This window comes from Pongo pygmaeus, chromosome 17 (genome assembly GCF_028885625.2).
Source record: "Pongo pygmaeus isolate AG05252 chromosome 17, NHGRI_mPonPyg2-v2.0_pri, whole genome shotgun sequence".
Lineage (NCBI taxonomy): Eukaryota > Metazoa > Chordata > Mammalia > Primates > Hominidae > Pongo > Pongo pygmaeus.
The window spans coordinates 94,339,681-94,358,605 of NC_072390.2; the positions used below are offsets into that span (position 1 = coordinate 94,339,681).

Genomic DNA, 18,925 nt, shown 5'->3' on the forward strand with positions numbered 1-18,925 from the left:
AGCCAGGCGAGGCATGGTGGCACATACCTGTAATCCCAGCTACTTGGGAGGCTGAGGCAGGAGAATTGCTTGAAACCGGGAGGCGGAGGTTGCAGTGAGCCGAGATCGGACTCCGTCTCTAAAAAAAAAAATGCCAGGCACGGTGGCACACACTTGTCCCAGCTATTTGGGGTGGGAAGATTGCTAATCATGCCACTGCACCCTGGCTTGGGTGAGAGAGTGAGACCCTGTCTCAAAATAAATAAATAATGAAAATTAGAAACAGAAAAATCATGATGAAATTTCAGGACAAAGAAAAGTCCATAAAAGCTTCCAGAGAAAGAGCAATTTTCATACAAGGCTAAGGATTTCATGTAAGGGACTTCATTCCATATAAAGGCTCAACTGCAAAGCTAGGCTCTAGAAAAACATGGAGCAGGGTCTTCAAAATCCTGAAGACAAGTATTTCCAACCTGAAATTTCATACCAGTTAAGGTGAAGGTGTAGAGACGCTTTCAGAGATGTGAGGTCTGGAAACCTTTTCCTGTCATGAGCCCTTCTCAGGAAACCGCTAGGGGAGAAAACAAGGGAGTAGACTGCCAAGAGGGAAAAGGTTTCAGGACCAGGAAGAAGGTCAGCAGGAGAGTGGCCACTGCATCGCCATATGGCGGTTGGGCCGGGGTCCCCAGGACCACCTCAGGCTTGACGGTTCACGAGAAGGACTCCCAGGACTCAGCACATGATCTAACTCCCGCCTACCCACTAGAGTGACCGAGCGCCCAGCACAGCCGGTCAAGGGAAAAGGTGTGTGAGGTGAGGTCAGAGGAAGGCAGGCACCGTCTCCAGCACCCTCTCCCACTGGACCCACTGGACCCACTGGACATGCGAATTCTCTCAGCAAAGAGAGGCGACATGTGTGAAGTGGTGTCCACCAGGGCTGCTCCTTAGACCCCCCCAGGGCTTCTGCTGGGGGCTGTCACTCAGGCAGCCTCTTCTTGGCGTGCACCAAGATTTCAGAATTCCAGAAGGAATGCAGATGTTCAGGAAAAACGCCTCGGGCATGGAGAGGCACTGTCAGGTTGCTGGGAGCCCTCCTGAAATCCGAGTCCCCAGAGGCCAGCCCAGGGTCAGCCTGGTAAGCAGACCCTATATAGGATGGCAGTCAGGCCTGCTTGTTAACTCTTTTCTGCACCATCCTGAAGGGAGAAGTAAAAAAGAGCGGCCAATCAAGAGTTAGCCCAACAGACCTCGGGTGCCTAGGGGAGCAGCTGCAGCCGTCCCTGCGTCCAGATGAGAGACAGCCAGGGGTAAATTGCCAGGTAGGTGGACTATTTGGCCTCTTTTACTTCAACAGTGAGAGGCAGCTATCTCCTCCTCCAAATCACAGCAATGGAAGAACCCAGCAACACCAAAGATGGCTCCTGTGCTGTAGGCTGGAGCTCAGCCCATTCACTGTCAACGTTTCCCTTTTACTTTCATCTGGAAGATCTGGAAGGCACATATGCTTTTTTTTTTTTTTTTTTCCTTTCCAACTTTTATTTTAGGTTCAGGAGGTACATGGGCAGGTTTGTTATGTGGGTAAATTGTGTGTTGCAGGGGCTTGGTGTACGGATATTTCATCACCCAGGTAAGCAGCACAGTATGGGATCCTCATCTTCGTCCCACCCCCACCCTCAGGTAGGCCCTGGGGTCTACTGTCCCCTCCATGTGTCCATGTGTACTCGATGTTTGCCTTCCAGTTATAAGTGAGAACATGCGGTGTTTCATTTTCTCTTCTTGCATTAGTTCACTTAGAATAATGACCTCCAGCTTCACCCACGTGTCTACAAAAGACATGGCTTCATTCTTTACTATGGCTGTGTAGTATTCCATGGTGTATATGGACCACATTTTCCTCATCCAATTTACCACTGATGGGCATTTAGGTTCCTTTCATGTGTTTGCTATTGCCACATATGCTTTAATATTGACTGTCTCTTTATATATTTATGTAATGTATATATAAAATATAGTAAAATCTCATTTTATATAACTCTCTTAATGGAAATGCAACTTTTACAAAATAAATTCTTATTTCCATTTTTCCAAAATAAACTATTTTACATATCTCAACATAAAATTATAATATGGTAGTACTTGGTATGACACTTTGTCTTTGGAATTTTCAAGAGAATTTTTGCATTACTATTAAAAACATCCTGCATGATATCTTCTGGGCTTCCACTAAGAATTTGGAAGTAATTATCTTCATCTACCTGAAGTGGTAGAGACATAAATGAAACTTTAACAACAGAACATACTTCCTTTAGGAGCTATATGAAGAGATTTTCCATTTCTGTCATTGTTGAGACTGTGGTTGTGCCAAGAAAGAAATTCTTAAGCATTAAGTTTAAGGAGGTGAGACCTTGTCAGCCACACATTGGGCAATACAGAAGAGCCTCATCAATCCCAACCCCAACCAACCATAGCCAGACCCCAAAGAGTGAGATTTTAGTCCAGTTTAGTTATTCTTTACCAACCTTTGAAACTTCCATGACAAGCTATTAATTACATTTTTTTCTCTTTTGTGACAGTAATTTAAACATCTGTGGTTCATTACAAAGCAGTAATTGAGGGAATGTTTAAAGGAAACTATGAGCCACTAAATACATTGATCTAAATGCATTTCACCTGATGCCAAACAACAGCAAGCCCCTCTCAAGTTCCCAGGCTTTGTGGGGTATGAGCAAAGCTCCTCGTGCAATCCACGTGCCATGTGTGCATGCACACGCTCGTATTTGCAGCTGACTTAAGTTTTTCTTTCTGGAAATCAGAAGCTAGAATATATTACTAGAAAAAAAATTTTGGTTTTTAATTATTAACTTGCTATAATTAATATGAAAGCGTTGTGTGGTAAATTGAAGAAAAATCTCAGTATTGTGGCTGCATTTTTCTCGTTTTATTACTAATCAAGGCATCTCAATCTTGAAGGGGCACTTAATCGTCCTCTTTTGAAGACACATCTATTCAGTGGGTGAAATATGATGCTGGATATCCCGTATTTTGGTCTATGCTGGAATGTTCTGAATTCAGATATATGGTAGACAGGAGTAAGAGTAAAGTTGATTTTTGTTCACTAACTCCACATCTTCCATCCCCTGACTACTGTGACAGAGAATGCATTTCTCTCCAGGGAGAATCCCATGAGAGCAAAGTGAGGAAAGCATCGGTAGGAAATAACAAACGCTGAAATCGGCCTTTTACAAATGTGTTTAAAGACATCTCTTACGAGGTTCCTCTTTCATGATAGTGTTTGATTTTTAAGTGTGCATTACAAGATCAGTCTCTCAACTTTTTTGCACATTGACCCCTAAAATAATTTTGGGAAAGTATGTATCCCTTCACACATTGTATGTGGACAACTAAACATTTTTGTTATAGGTATAAATAGTTATCAATCATGTATTTTTGGCATATCATAAAGTATTGACATTTTAAAATAAAACATCGTTTTTTCAAATGTGTTAAATGACATTGAAATTCCACAATAATGTGATACTTGCTGTTATCCATAAAAAATACTTAAAAAGCTCCTCTTTTAACACGTGAAAACTTATGTCTTTTTGCTAAAATATAATTTTCTTTTATTTTTTTATTTTTTGAGACAGGATCTCCCTCTGTCACCCAGGCTGGAGTGCAGAGGTGTGATCTTGCCTCACTGTAACCTCAACCTCCTGGGCCCAGGTGATCCTCCCACCTCAGCCCCCTGAGTAGCTGGGACCACAGGCCTGTGCCACCACACCTGGCTAATTTTTTGTATGTTTGTAGAGACAGCGTTTCACTATGCTGCCCAGGCTGGTCTCAGATTCCTGAGCTCAAGCAACCTGCCTGTCTCGATCTCCCAAAGTGCTGAGATTACAGGCATGAACCACTGTGCCTGGCCTAAAGTATAATTTTCAAAGAGGTAAAATTACAATGCTCATGCAAGATTTTATTCAACTTATTAATCAATGAAGGACAATATAATAAGTAAGATGTAGAACTGGTTCAAAGAGTATTTTAGGACCTAGAGATACTGAGGCAATTTTCTAAAGAAATATTAAGATAAGATTGTTTGGTTAGAAACAAAACCGGTTGATCTAAAGGACAATAAGCTATATGCTTTGAGGTATATTTTCCTATTTGTTTTAAAATGTAGGTTTTATTATTGTTTAGATATAGTGAGGCTAACAGATGAGGAGATGACGGCCACAGAAAACACAGTTTGTTAGAGCTCCCACAGGAAGGGGCCACACCACGCCATGCCACACAGGGTTGGGGCACAGAGGGAAAGAGGCAAGACAAGAGCCTTTGTTGTGACTTCCAAGGGAAGGCCGGGCGAGGCGGGGAGAACAGGCTGGGCAGGTTTGGCCTTGGCTGATGTGATCAGCAGGCCCTGGCACGAAGGACTGTCCCCCCTGTCTCTGGCCTGGCTCTATGGTAAGCAGGGCAAGGGCACAGTGGCCTGGAATGCAAGAGCTTATCCAACCAATCGAGGTGGCTGGCGGGATTGGTGACTTGCATGTGAAAGGTGTGCTTGCATCTCTAAGAATGGATAAGCCATAGGCAGGACCAGAGCATCAAGAATATAGAAAATAAAATGTAGTTAATACGCATCAAAGCAGAAACTATTTGTACCTCTATTGGCAAACATCTTCAAGTTAACATGCAATTTTGCTAAGTCAAAGACTTTCATCAACTAGTAAGCAGTGAGTTGAACAAAGTACGTTCCCCTCATCTTTGGGTGGGACTGTCCCTTTGTATGACATTAAATGACATTTGTTTCTCCTTTTTGCCGTACTTTCAAATTCTAGCCATCAGTATCATCTTCCTAAAACTCAGGTGGCAACTTGAGGTTAGAGGTTAAGGGTATGGCCTTTGGCACCTGGGTTGAAGCCTGGCTCTGCAGCTGTGAGCACTGTGGCCTCGGGCAGATTGCCTACCCCCTCTGTGCTCCAGGCTCCTCATCTGGGGAAAGGTGAAGGATACTCACAGAGCTTACCTCATGGGGAGGCTACTATAATCAATGGTTGCATGGCGTATATTTTTCTATGCTTTTACTTTCAACTTTTCTGGGTCTTTCTATTTAATATGAGATCTCTGAGACCTCAAGCATATAGTTTTGTTTTGTTTTTCTCTTTTTGTTTTTGTTTCAATTAGAGACAGAGTTTTGCCATGTTGCCCAAGCTGGTCTCAAACTCCCAGCCTCTAGCCATCTGCCCACCTCAGCCTCCCAAAGTGCTGGGATTACAGGCGTAAGCCACCACACCCGGTTGAGTTTTATTTTTAATGCAATCTGACAATCTGACTTTTTATTGAGGTATTTAGTCTGTTTACATTTAATGTACATAAACTGACCTTTGGGTTTGTCTCTACCATCTTCTTTGTTTCCTGCTTATTCCATCTGTTCTTTTTTCTTTAAACTTCTTTCACGGCTTCCTTGAAGTAATAAAGTATTTTCATTATACCTCTTCCTCCCTCCATTAACTTGTTAGTTAAACATTCTGTTGTTATTCTTTTCACGATTGCGCTAGGGTGGCATTGACCAATGGAGCCTTCTGCCGTGAGAGAGCCATTCTGTGCCTGCCTTTCCCACTCCTTCCTGCAGAACAGGGATGTGCACACGTTCCTCTAAAGGACCAGATGGTAACTATTTTAGGCCTTACAGGTTGTATGGTCTCTGTAGCATCTTCTTAACTCTACCATCATAGCTTGAGAGCAGCCATAGGTAATAAGTCAACAGATCAGTGTGGTTGTGTTTCAAAAGCACTTAATTCACAAAGCAGGTGGCAGGTGGCTTTTGCCCGCCAGCTGGCCCGCATCTACTCCATAGCCTCATGCTCTTTGAGGTAGCCTTGCTCCCAGGGCTCCGACTCAGGATGGATTCTATTCAGGGTCAACAATTTTCCTCATCTAATCCCTTTGGTCTGGGGTGAAACCAGTTTTCCACTATTGCTTCTCCCAGTTAATTCATCAAAAATATTTGCCTTTCTTATTTCCATCCATACCTCTGCAAACAGCTCCTTAAACTCTCTTCAGTTGAACGCTTTAAGTATGTCATCTTTTTCCTATTAAGATACCCACTGGGGCAGGGGCGCGGTGGCTCACGCCTGTAATCCCAAGACTATGGGAGGCCAAGGCAGGTGGATCACTTGAGGTCAGGAGTTCGAGACCAGCCTGGCCGTCATGGTGAAATCCTGTCTCTACTAAAAATACAAAAATTAGCCGGGTATGGTGGCGGGCACCTGTAATCCCAGCTACTTGGGAGGCTGAGGCAGGAGAATCGCTTGAACCCGGGAGGTAGAGGTTGCAGTGAGCCGAGATTGCACCACCGCACTCCAGCCTGGGTGACAGAGTGAGACTCTGTCTCAAAAAAAAAAAAAAAAAAAAAAAAGATACCCACTGGTATAACTTCATACTTACGGACCTATGGCAAGTATTTCATTGTGTCCTAAGTAAAAACAAGCTGTTTCCCTATGTGTCTCCCTCTCCTACTAAACTTCCTAGAGGGCAGACACTATGCCTTAGTCATACTGATGTTCTCCATAAACCCTATCGTTAACTTTTGCATGCAATTGAAACTGAATAAGCAATTCAAAAATGGAGCCCGGAGAGGTTAGAATTAGGAAAAAAGAAATGAGTATTATTTACCTAAGTGGGTAGGTGATGAAAGAAGAGTTTTCAAGAGAGATGGAGTACGTAAAGGAAGAGAGCTAGTTGATTTAGTCTGGACATTAAGGGAGGAAAAAATTTACAAGGAGCTGGTGTGAAAACTGCCTGTTGTTGAGTGTTATGGTTTGGCTGTGTTCCCACCCAAATCTCATCTTGAATTGTAGCTCCCATAATTCCCATGTGTTGTGGGAGGGACACAGTGGGAGATAACTGAATCATGGGGGCTGTTTCCCCCATACTGTCCTCATGGTAGTGAATAAGTCTCATGAGATCTCATGGTTTTATAAGGAGAAACCCCTTTTTCTTGGTTCTCATTCTCTCTCTTGCCTTCTGCCATGATTGTGAGATTTCCCCAGCCATGTGGAACCGTGAGTCCATTAAATTGAGTGAGGGTGAGGAGATGGTGTTATCAGTGTGAGTTATTAACTGTGAGGGTGAGGAGAGGATATGAACAGTGTCAGTGATTAGTGAGGGTGAGGAGATGCTGTTATCACTGTTAGTTGTTGAGTGACAGTGAGGAGATGGTGTTGTCACTGTCAATTACTGAGTGTTAGGAGATGATGTTGTCACTGTCAGTAGTTGAGTGAGGGTGAGGAGATGGTGTTGTCACTGTCAGTAGCTGACTGAGGGTGAGGAGATGCTGTTGTCATAGTCAGGTGTTGAGTGAGAGTGAGGAGATGGTCTCACTGTCAGGTGTTGAGTGAGGGTGTAGATGATGTTACTGTCAGTTATTGAGTGAGGCTGAGGAGATGGTGTTGTCACTGTCAGTTGTTGAGTGAGGGTGAGGAGATGCTGTTGTCACTGTCAGGTGTTGAGTGAGGGTGAGGAGATGGTGTCACTGTCAGTTGTTGAGTGAGGGTGAGGAGATGCTGTTGTCACTGTCAGGTGTTGAGTGAGGGTGAGGAGATGGTGTCACTGTCAGTTGTTGAGTGAGGGTGAGGAGATGGTGTTGTCACTGTCAGTAGTTGAGTGAGGGTGAGAAGATGCTGTTGTCACTGTCAGTAGTTGAGTGAGGGTGAGGAGACGGTGTTATCACTGTCAGGTGTTGAGTGAGGGTGAGGAGATGGTGTTACAGTGCCAGTGCTGTGAGAATGAGATGGTGTTATCAATATCAGTTGTTGAATGTGGGTGAGAGATGGTGTGAACAGTGTCAGCGGCTGAGAGTGAGGTAGAGAAATAATGGGTGAAGTCCCTTGTCAATTAGGAGGCCATTGGTGTCTTTTGAAAGTAGTTAGTGTCTGTGGAGTGGCATGTAGTCAAGCTACATGAAAAGCAGCTGAGAAGCAAACTGGCAATCAGAGTGGCAGCAACAAATTAAGAATATTCATATTCATAAAGACCATTTTTTATAATGAAAAAGTAATACATGCAGATGGGGGAGGATCACCTGAACCTTGAGAGGTGGAAGCTGTAGTGAGCCGTGATCAAAACATTACACTCCAGCCTGGGTGACAGAGACCCCATCTCCAAAAAACAGAAAAGAAAGGCATTTATAAGTTCATGTTGAACAGTGTTTCAAACACCTAGACAAAATTTATATGTCATGAAAATGGAATATCAGAAAAACATTGGTTAAAAAAACACAAGTGAGTAAATCAGAAATACGCGAGGTAAGCGGTGCATCAGTTTGCCGGCTTCCAGGTGCAGCGGGTGATGGAGGTGGAAGGGAGCTGTCCTCGGGACAGGAAATGAAACAAACCCAATCAAAGCCGTGTATTCGTTTATTCAATATCGTTTTGCTTTCTTGTGTAGACTGAGGGTGTAAACCTCGTTTCTGAGAGTCGCCTATAGGACTTTTCAGCAGGCTGTGGGCCTAGAGGTGGGGGATGTGGACTCAAGCTAAAGACCAAGAACCAGAGAAAGGAGGAAAGCGGCAGTGACGAAGCAGGACAAGAACATCTCGGAAATTCAGCCCGGCGCGGTGGGCGCGCCTGGGGTCGCGGTGCTTTGGGGGCCCGGGCCTCGTAACACGACCCTGCCTGTGAACGCACAGACACCAGCGGTTCCAAGGGCGCGGGCAGGCAGCGGGCACCGAAGGCAGGGTGGAGAAGTGCGGGGCGGCAGCAAGAAGCCGCGCGGCGAGGAGGGCGCGTGGGGCCCCACACAGCCATGGGGCGCGCGCACTACTGACAGCGCAGGCTCTGGACCGCTAAGGAGGCCGCGCGCGCCCACGCGTGTCCCCGGCAGAGCTTCCAGGAGACAGCTGCGAGGCCCTTCCACCCGCGGACCAGAGCACGCCGGGTCGAACCACGACCCACGTGCAGGTCCTCGCGCGCTCCCGGAAGGCCAGCCGGTGGTGGCGCACGCGCGCCCCACCCCGCCGATCGGTGACGTCATCGGACCCGTCACGCGGCGGGGGCGGGGCCTCGGAACGCGACGCCCCCCCGTCCCAGCCTTAGCCACTCGTGACGTCATCGCCCGGACTCCACCGCCTACCGCGCCGCGCTTTTGCCACCCTGGGTACGTCATCGTGTGCCGACGCCCCAAAGAGGGCGGGGCCTAGGGACGCCACGCCTTCCGCGGCGCCGCCGCTCGTGACGTCATCGGACCTCGCCGCTTGGCGGAGGCGGGGAATGTCCGCGGGCGGTGCCTCAGCCGGGGTTGGCGCTGAGGGGAGAGGGCGGGGAAAAGGTGGTGAATTGAGGGGAAAGCGGGAGGGGCGGGAAAGGGGCGGTCGGAACATGGCGGACCAGATCCCGCTTTACCCGGTGCGTAGCGCCGCGGCGGCCGCAGCCAACCGCAAACGCGCGGCCTACTACAGCGCCGCGGGGCCCAGGCCGGGAGCCGACCGGCACAGCAGGTAACCGAGGCGGCACTGGCGCCCGTCCCCCGCCGACGCTCCCTGGGGCCCCCAGCCCACCGCAGGAACCCGGAGCCGGGCGGGTCTGGGGTCGCTACCGGCGCGTCCCATCTGTGCGCCGGGAGCCGGGAGTCCTCTGCGTTCTGGGCGCGCCGCAGCTGTGGCGTCCGCCGGTGGTGAGGGCCGCGGGCAACTGCCGGGGCGAGCGGCTGCATCCCCGGGACGCCTGGGCCGAGCGCAGGAGCCAGAACGGGAGCAGAGAACCGCGGTCCAGTGTTGAGGGGTGGCTGCTCTCCTAAAGTAAACGGGGATCAAAAGTGCTAACTTCTCGGATAATTCAAAGTCTCCGAAACTTGTTTGTGTAGCCCTGTGAATTGTGAAGGTGACGGATGCAACTTTTAATTGCATTGTTAAAAACACACTCCTTATTGAAATGACTTCGACATTTCGATATCTTTGCTAGGCACACTTTTTATTTAAACATATATATACAAAGTGCTTTTTGTCGTCAAGTAATTTTGCTTTTAGGAAAGAGAAATGGGGTATTGAGAACGGTTAACTTGTTTAGTGGGGTCACAGGTTAGCAGCAGAATTAATGTACAGACCTTTCATACCCGAGATTGGATTTAGCTCTTATTTAACTTATTTCTCATTCAAAGAAAAGAAAATTTTAAAAAGTAAGTGTTGCTTCTTATAGTTTTTGAAGTTTTATTCCAGAGGAATTGTCGAAAACATAATTTCACTCAATATGTAGTTCCTTCAGAATTTGAGTTTTTGAATAATTTTTGTTTTCGGCCATTTGAGAGACTATAACATATAGCTCAAAGTACATACTGGAATGTTATAACGCTGATTTGAGTGTTGATTTACCTACTAGCGGTTTACTCTTGGGTAACTTATTTAAACTCAAGCCATGGTCCCTCATCTGTAAAATGCTGGATAATATTTTTTCTTACGGGATTACTGGGGATTACGTAGAACATGTGTAAGGTGCCCTTTTTCCAGTGCTTGGTTGGAAGTGGGTTCTGGTGTTACCTATAACAGTAATTGTGTTAGTAAATCTGTTTAATTTTAGGAATTCATTTTTTGGAAATGTGCCACCTGTTTCAAAATAGGTTTCCATCACAGATTGAATCCGTTTTTGCCTCGTACTTTGAAGCACTGTCATGTGGTGCACACACATTCAAGATTTTTTGTCTTCTCGGTGGATTGTTCCTTTCATTGTTAATGTTCCTCTGTCTCTGGTAATTTTCTTTGCTCTAAAATCTTCTTTATTAGATATTGATGTCGCCATTTATGCTTTTTTTTTATTAATGTTTGCATGGTATTAGCTTTCAACTACCTATGTTGAATTTGAAGTGAGTTTCTTGTTGGATCATATGATCATATTTTTTATTGACTATGCCATTCTCTTTTGATTGGCATATTTACACCATTTACATTTACGATAATTACTGATACGTTAGAATATAAGTGTGCCATTTATTATCTGTGTTCTGTTTCTTCTGATTCTCATTCTGATTCCTGTTTCTTTTTTCTTTTTTTGCCACTTTTTGGGTTACTTGGACACTTTTTTGGTATCCGTATAGTGTGTTTGAGATTAGGTGTTTGTATAGTTTTCACAGTGCTTGCTCTGGGTATTACAATATACAAATGTGACTTATCACCATGGTGTATTGCTGTATTTCACCACTTCTAGTCAAGTGTGGAAACCCTTCTTTCACTTAGGTCCTCACTTTAAATATCATGTCCTGGGTATCAGATGGTGTTACAGTTTTTGTGTCAGTCATCAAATATGGTTTATAAAACTCATGATGATAAGGATAGTGTATTGCACATACCACGTACCCATATTTCCCCTTTTTCTATTGTTCTTCCTTTTTTTTTTTGAGACAGGGTCTCGCTCTGTTGTCCAGGCTGGAGTTAGTGATGCGATCGTACCTCATTACAGCCTTGACCTGTTGGGTCCAGGCAATCCACCCATGTAGCTGGGACTATAGGCACATACCACCATGCCTGGCTAATTAAAAAAAATTTTTTTTGAAGAGACAGCATCTTGCTATATTGCCCAGCTGGTCTCAAGTGATCCTCCTGTGTCATTCTCCCAGAGTGTTAGGATTAAGGCGTGAGCCATGGCTGCTAGCCTGCCATTCTTTTCTTAGCACTTGAAAAATCTTGTGCTGCTTCCTTCTTGAGTCCGTGGTTTCTGATTAGGATGCTGCTGTCACTCAGATTGATGTTCCCCTATAGATAATGTGTCATTTCTCTCTGGCTGCTTTCAAGTTTTTACTTTGTCTTTAGTTTTCAGAAGTTTAATTATGATGTGTCTTGTCATGGATTTCTTTGGATTTCATGTTTGGTTTTTTTTTTTTTTTTTTTTTTTTTTTGGTCTTCGACTAAATTTAGGAAGTTTTTAGCCATTATTTCAACTATTCTTTGTTGTTGTTGAAATAATGGAGAGTTGCTCCCACTCTCTTCTCTCCATTTGGATTTCCAGTGTTAAGAAAGTTGGATCTTATGTTGGTGTTTCATAATTCCCTTAGGCTTTTTCCCTGTTTCTTTTCTCTGTGTTGTTCAGATTGTGTAAATTCTATTAATCTCTTCTCAAGTTCCCTAATTCCTTACTCTGTTATCTCCACTCTATTCTCAATCTCATCCAGTGAGGTTTTATTTCTGTTATTGTATTTCTCAGTTTTATAATTTCTGTTTGTTTCAAGATAATATTTGATTGTGGAAGCATTTTTATGTCTGCTGCTTTAAAATGGTTGTCATATAATTAATGCCAGTATCTGAGTTAGCTCAGCGTCGGTGTCATGTGATTGCCTTTTCTAATTCAGATTGTGAATGTTCTGGCTCTTGGTTTGACAGATGGTTTTCGACTGTCTCTTGGGTATTTTGTATATTAGGAGAATTTGGGTTCTATTTACATCTTTTATTTTAGCGTGCAGCCACCCTGTTTAGATTCAGCACATAGGTCCTGGACTACATTTGTGGGCTGTGGTTCTAAATGACATTTTAATTCCCAGAGCCTTTGTGCTGTGATCTTTGGTCTGCTTGGTTTATGTGGTATCACTGGGGCTCTTCCTGGTCTCTGTTGGTGCTGCGTGAGAGGGAAAGGTGGATTTTCCTAGGCCTGGCGTCTCTTACTGAAAGATGGAAGTGTCCTACCCATGGGGATGAAGAGGCTTCTTTGGCTGGGCCCTGGCTGTGGCTGTATCCCATCCATATGGACCCAGTGGCTGTCCTGGTGTGTCTGGGTTGGAGAAGAGGAGTCTTAGCACCACCATGGTAAAAGGGTTCCTGTGGCAGAATCCCTCTTGCTGGTGCCACCTCGATGCTCTGATGTCTTGGAGCAAGCTTGGTCTTAGGTTATGGATAAAAAGGTTTTCTGGACCGGGCCCCTTATGTGGTTGGGGTTGCACCTGTCGGTGCTGCCTGGCTCTCCCTAATGAGAGAGAGTAGTCTCGGTCATGAGGGGCACAGAGCCTTCCTGGGCCAGCAGCTTGTAGTGGCAAGTTCCCCTTACTGCTACTGCCCAGATGCCCCGGTATCCCCTGATGGGAGAAGGGAGTCTCAGGCCCCAGTATCCCTTGGTGGGAGAGGGGAGTCTCAGGAAGTCACTGCTGCCTTCTTACCTTCTTCCAGAACTCTCCTTTCATTGGCTCTTGCTTAATTACCAGGGTTTATAGTTGGACTTAACTGGGGAAGAGCAGAGAAATGGGTCTGTGGCATTTTGTCTGGACCAGAAGTTGTGCTTCTACATTATTTTCTGAAGTTGGGTTTTATTTTATCGTGGTAACATACACATAGTTTATAAAGTTAAGTGGTGCTTTTACAAGGCTTACAGTAAGATATTGTGACTCTACCTGTATGTTGGTAAGTAGTCTCTGGCTTTTGAAAAGAACATTTATTTTGCTATTAAATGTTGATTATTACCTTTTAGTTAATGTTGCTGTTGAGTTCATCTTCCCTTGTGACTTTGTTTATTCTCTTTAGAGTTTTTTTTTTTTTTTTTTTTTTTTGAGACGGAGTCTCGCTCTGTCCCCCAGGCTGGAGTGCAGTGGTGCAATCTTGGCTCACTGCAAGCTCTGCCTCCCAGGTTCACGCCATTCTCCTGCCTCAGCCTCTCGAGTAGGTGGGACTACAGGCGCCCACCACCACGCCTGGCTAATTTTTTTGTATTTTCAGTAGAGACGGGGTTTCACCGTGTTAGCCGGGATGGTCTCGATCTCCTGACCTCATGATCCGCCCGTCTCGGCCTCCCAAAGTGCTGGGATTACAGGCATGAGCCACTGCCCCCGGCCCAGAGTTTTTTTTTTTTTGAGACATGGTCTCAGTCTGTTACCCAGGCTGGAGTGCAGTGGCATGATCATGGCTCACTACAGCCTCGACCTTCTGAGCTCAAGCCATCCTCCTGCTTTACCTCCAGAGTAGCTGGGATAGTAGGCACACGCCAACATGCCCAACTAATTTTTTAATTTTTTTTGGTAGAGATGGGGTTGCACTGGACTTGAACTCCTGGGCTCAGTGATCGCTTTCTATTGGCCTTCCAAAGCGCTGGGATTACAAGCATGAGCCAGTGCACCCTGCCTCTTTTTAGAGTTTTATCAATTGTTGTTTCACATATTTTGCAGGTCTGTTGTTTGATGCATACACATTTGAGATTCCTGTGTGTTCTTGATGGATTGACACTTTTATCATTATGTAGTTCACCCATGTGTCTCTGGTAATTTTTCTGCTCTGAAATCTTTATCTGACACTAATATAGCCACCTCTGCTTTCCTTCAATTAATGTTTGCATGGTATATAATTTTCCATCCTTTCTCTCTCAAGTCACTTATATTTGAAGTGATTTTCTGGTAGTTGTCATACGGTTGGTTCGTTTTTTTTTTACCCACCACCATTGTGTGTCTTTTGATTGATATATTTAGAAGGTTTATGTTCAGCGTAATGTTTGATATGCCATTTTATTTTTTTGCTTTCTGTTTTTGTTTCTCTGTTTTCTTTTTCCTGCCTTACAGGTTATGCTTCAACATTTTTTAGAATTCCAGTTTGATTTATCTATAGCGTTCTTCAGTGTATTTCTTTGTGTAGATATTACTTAGTGCTAGCTCTAGGAATTACATTACAAATACATAACTCATTGAAGTGTACTGTTGTTGGTATTTTAACAGTTGTTGGGTAAAGTGTAAGAGCTTTACCTCTTTAAATCCCTTTATCCTCCCATTGGTAATATAATACTCATGTAAAAGTGCATGTAGATTTTACATATGTAAAAGTATATAAATATTTCCCTTATATACAATTAGAACCCTATATCAGACAGTGTTACAATTTTTGCTTTCTCTCAAACAATCTAGAATATTCAAGAGGCAAAGGAAAGCCTATTATATTGACCTACCCTTTCTGCCCTTTCTGTTTTCTTATTTCCTGATAGTCCACAGTTTCTTATTTTTGTTCTGTTTCAATAATTCTCTAACTATTCTTTTAGGGTAAGTCTACTGGAAACAAATTCTCTTCGTTTTCCCTCATCTGAAGATGGCTGTATTTCTCCTTCATTCCTGAAGGATAATTTCACCAGATACGGAATTTGGAGTTGACAGTTCTTTTCTTTCAGAACTTGAAAAATGTTATGCCACTTCTTTCTGGTCTCCGTGCTTTCTGATGAGAAATCTGATATCATTTGAGTTGTTTTTCCTTTTGAGATAGGTGTCACTTTTCTCTTACTACTTTCAAGCATTTTTTTAAGGCTTTAGTTTTTAGTCCTTTGACTATTCTGGGTCTTGGTATGGATTTCTTTAGGATTACCCTGTTTAGGGTTTGCTTAGTATCCTAAGTCTATAAGTTTGTATCTTTTGTCAAATCTGAGAAGTTTGCAGCCATTCTTTGAGTGCTTTTTGAGCTCTACTCTCCATTTCTTCTTTTACCCTGGTGACATCTTGTGAAATCTTTTCTTGTACCATAGGGTCCTGAGTTTCTGCTCATTTTTTCTAAGTCCATGTCCTGTTCATATTGGGCAGTTTCTGTTGGTTTGTCTTAAAAGTTCACTGATTTTTTTTCCCCGTTTTTTTGGTTTTACTGTTGAGCCCATCCATTAAGATTTTTAGTTTCAAAATTTCCAGTTGATTCTTCTTCATACTAGCAGTGTCTCTTCTGAGACTTTATATTTTTTTCATTTGTTTCAAGTCTGTTCATAATTGTCCATTGAGACATTTTTATGACGCGTGTTTAAAAATCCTCATTAGATAATTTCAGTATCTGTGTTGTTTTGATGTTGACATCTATTGATTCTCTTTTCTCATTTGAGTTGAAATTTTTCTGGTTTTGGGGATAATGAGTGATTTTCCAGTATAGCCTAGACATTTTGGGTATTATGTTATGAGATTTGGGACCTTATTTAAATCTTCTGCTTATCAGGCCTGGTGGTGGTGGGAGTGGAATGTGGGGGTTACTGCCAGAAGGTGCTGAAGAGCCAGATTCCCTTCACAGCCCCCTTTGACATCTGGGAAGGGAAGGTACCATGTGACTACCGGCTCCCCAGTGGTCTCTGCTAGCAACACCTTGGCTGGGAAGGGAAGGGAAGGAGTGCCTGGTTACTGCAGGCCTGTGGCCTCCACTGACATTGCGTGGGTGGTGTTACCTTTTAGAAGGTGGTTAGATTTACCACTTTTCACTAGGCCTCCTCTGACGTTATAGAGATGGGCAGGAGTGCTTTATTACTGCCATTTGGAGATGTTAAATAAAATGTACCAGAGGCCATTATTTCAGACTAAGCTCCTGCACCAGGCCAAGCAGACCAGAACAAACCAGAATGGAGTCACTTGTGCTAGGTGCCACAATCAAACTAAATTAAAAACAGGCCAATTTCCTCAAAAACAAGAGATTCACAGCAACCAATCATAAGGGGGCCAAACTGAGCCAGCATAAGAGAGTCCTCTCTACTTTACCCTGTAAGGAAGGTAACTTTGAAATGCCCAGTCTATATTTTGTTCCTTGTATCTGCTTTCTGCAGCCCTCTCTGGCTGTGAAGTTTACTTACCTCTGCTGCTCAGCATATCTGAGTATCTTTCTATTTCATAGATGCAATACTGCCTGATTTGCTAATAAAAGCCAGTTCGATCTTTAAACTAAATTTTTTGAAACTTTAACAGGGACGAGCATCTGGCACCCTTGTGCACATACCCTACAACGACTGCCAGGCTTGGATGGATGTCCCCACTCCTGACTTGGTCTGCCCTGACACCACCTGGGCAATGGGGAGAGTATCTTCCTACAGCTGGGGAGTGTGGGAGTCCAGGCTTCATGCACTCTTTGCTGTTCAATGTAGGTGAGGCTATTTGCTTTTTCTGTCATCTTTGGATGGGATATAGCAATTACTGTCAAAAATTTTTCGCTCTGCTAGGCTGCCCTTTTCCTAGTCCTTTGGCTAGAGAGACCAGACTTTTCTTGGGGACTTTTTTGGTCTGTGTCTGTTACTTTTCTGGTTGCTAACTCTCTAGTACACAACATGGGCATGAGACCAAAAGGAAATACTGGAAACTCACTGTTGTCTTGTTCTCTGGGTCCAAGGACCTTGCTGGTCTGCCCTCTTCTCTCCACGTTTTGATGTATAATGTCCAGGGTTTTTATCTGTGTTTAGTGGGAAGAATAGGGAGTAGCACATCTACTCCATCTTGGTCTAGAACTGGAAGGAAGGAGCAGTTTACATTTTTTCTTTTTTCTTCTTTTTATTTACTCTTTTTTATTTTAAAATTGCTTCATTTACTCATTTTTAACAGCTTTTTTGATACAGTTTACATACATACAAGTTACCCACTTAAAGTGTATAGTTCAGTTTTTTTTTTTTTATGCTTTAAGTTCTGGGATACTTGTGCAGAATGTGCAGGTTTGTTGCATAGGTATACACATGCTGTGGTGGTTTGCTGCACCCATCAACCCATCATCTACATTAGGTATTTCTCCTATTGTTATCCTTCACTTAGCCCCCCACACCCTGACAGGCCCCAGTGTGTGTTGTTCCCCTCCCTGTGTCCATGTGTTCTCATTGTTCAACTCCCATTTATGAGTGAGAACATGCGGTGTTTGGTTTTCTGTTCTTGTGTTAGTTTGCTGAGAATGATAGTTTCCAGCTTCATCCATGTCCACGCAAAGGACGTGAACTCATCCTTTTTTATGGCTGCATAGTATTCCATGGTGTATTTGTGCCACATTTTCTTTATCCAGTCTGTCATTGATGGGCATTTGGGTTGGTTCCAAGTCTTTGCTATTGTGAGTAGTGCTGCAATAAACATACATGTGCATGTGTCTTTATAGTAGAATGATTTATAATCCTTTGGGTATATACCCAGTAATGGGATTGCTGGGTCAGAGGGTATTTCTGGTTCTAGATCCTTGAGGAATTGCTACACTGTCTTCCACAATGGTTGAACTAATTTACACTCCCACCAACAGTATAAAAGCGTTCCTATTTCTCCACATCCTCTCCAGCATCTGTTGTTTCCTGATTTTTTAGTGATTACCATTCTAACTGGCGTGAGATAGTATCTCATTGTGGTTTTGATTTGCATTTCTCTGATGAGCTTTTCTTCATATGTTTGTTGGCCGCATAAATGTCTTCATTTGAAAAGTGTCTGTTCATATCGTTTGCCTGCTTTTTGATGGGATTGGTTTGTGTTTTTCTTGTAAATTTAAGTTCCTTGTAGATTCTACATATTAGCCCTTTGTCAGATGGATAGATTGCAAAAATTTTCTCCCATTCTGTAGGTTGCCTGTTCACTCTGATGGTAGTTTCTTTTGCTGTGCAGGAGCTCTTTAGTTTAATTAGATTCCATTTGTCAATTTTGGCTTTTGTTGCCATTGCTTTTGGTGTTTTAGTCATGAAGTCTTTGCCCATGCCTATGTCCTGAATGGTATTGCCTAGGTTTTCTTCTAGGGTTTTTATAGTTTTAGGTCTTACGTTTACGTCTTTAAGCCACTTTGAGTTAATTTTCATATAAGTTGTAAGGAAGGGGTCCAGTTTCAGTTTTCTGCATATGGCTAGCCAGTTTTCCCAACACCATTTATTAAATAGGGAATCCTTTCCCCATTGCTTGTTTTTGTCAGGTTTGTTAAAGATCAGATGGTTTTCGATGTGCGACGTTATTTCTGAGGCCTCTTTTCTGTTAACATTGGTCTATATATGTGTTTTGGTACCAGTACCATACTGTTTTGATTACTGTAGCCTTGTAGTATAGTTTGAAGTCAGATAGCATGGTGCCTCCAGCTTTGCTCTTTTTGCTTAGGATTGTCTTGGCTATGTGGGCTCTTTTTTTGGTTCCATATGAAGTTTAAAGTAGTTTTTTTCTAATTCTGTGAAGAAAGTCAGTGTTAGCTTGATGGGGATAGCATTGAATCTGTAAATTACTTTGGGCAGTATGGCCATTTTCACAATATTGATTCTTCCTATCCATGAGCATG

The 18,925-nt window shown here is 43.6% G+C and overlaps 1 protein-coding gene across 6 annotated transcripts in view; it reads left to right on the forward strand.

Annotated features, from left to right (window-relative positions):
* Positions 1 to 9,211: 9,211 nt before the first annotated feature.
* The window catches only part of ATP9B (ATPase phospholipid transporting 9B (putative)), a 305,466-nt gene continuing 295,752 nt past the window's right edge, over positions 9,212 to 18,925 (forward strand). For 3 of the 6 annotated variants that reach the window (XM_054460402.2, XM_054460403.2, XM_054460404.2), the window contains exon 1: positions 9,239 to 9,469. In XM_054460402.2, the coding sequence (XP_054316377.1) occupies positions 9,243 to 9,469 (227 nt within the window). In that variant the 5' untranslated portion in view covers positions 9,239 to 9,242. Of the gene's footprint in view, positions 9,470 to 18,925 lie in introns of all 6 variants that reach the window. The other 3 variants (XM_054460401.2, XM_063653859.1, XM_063653860.1) reach the window with 3 other exon arrangements.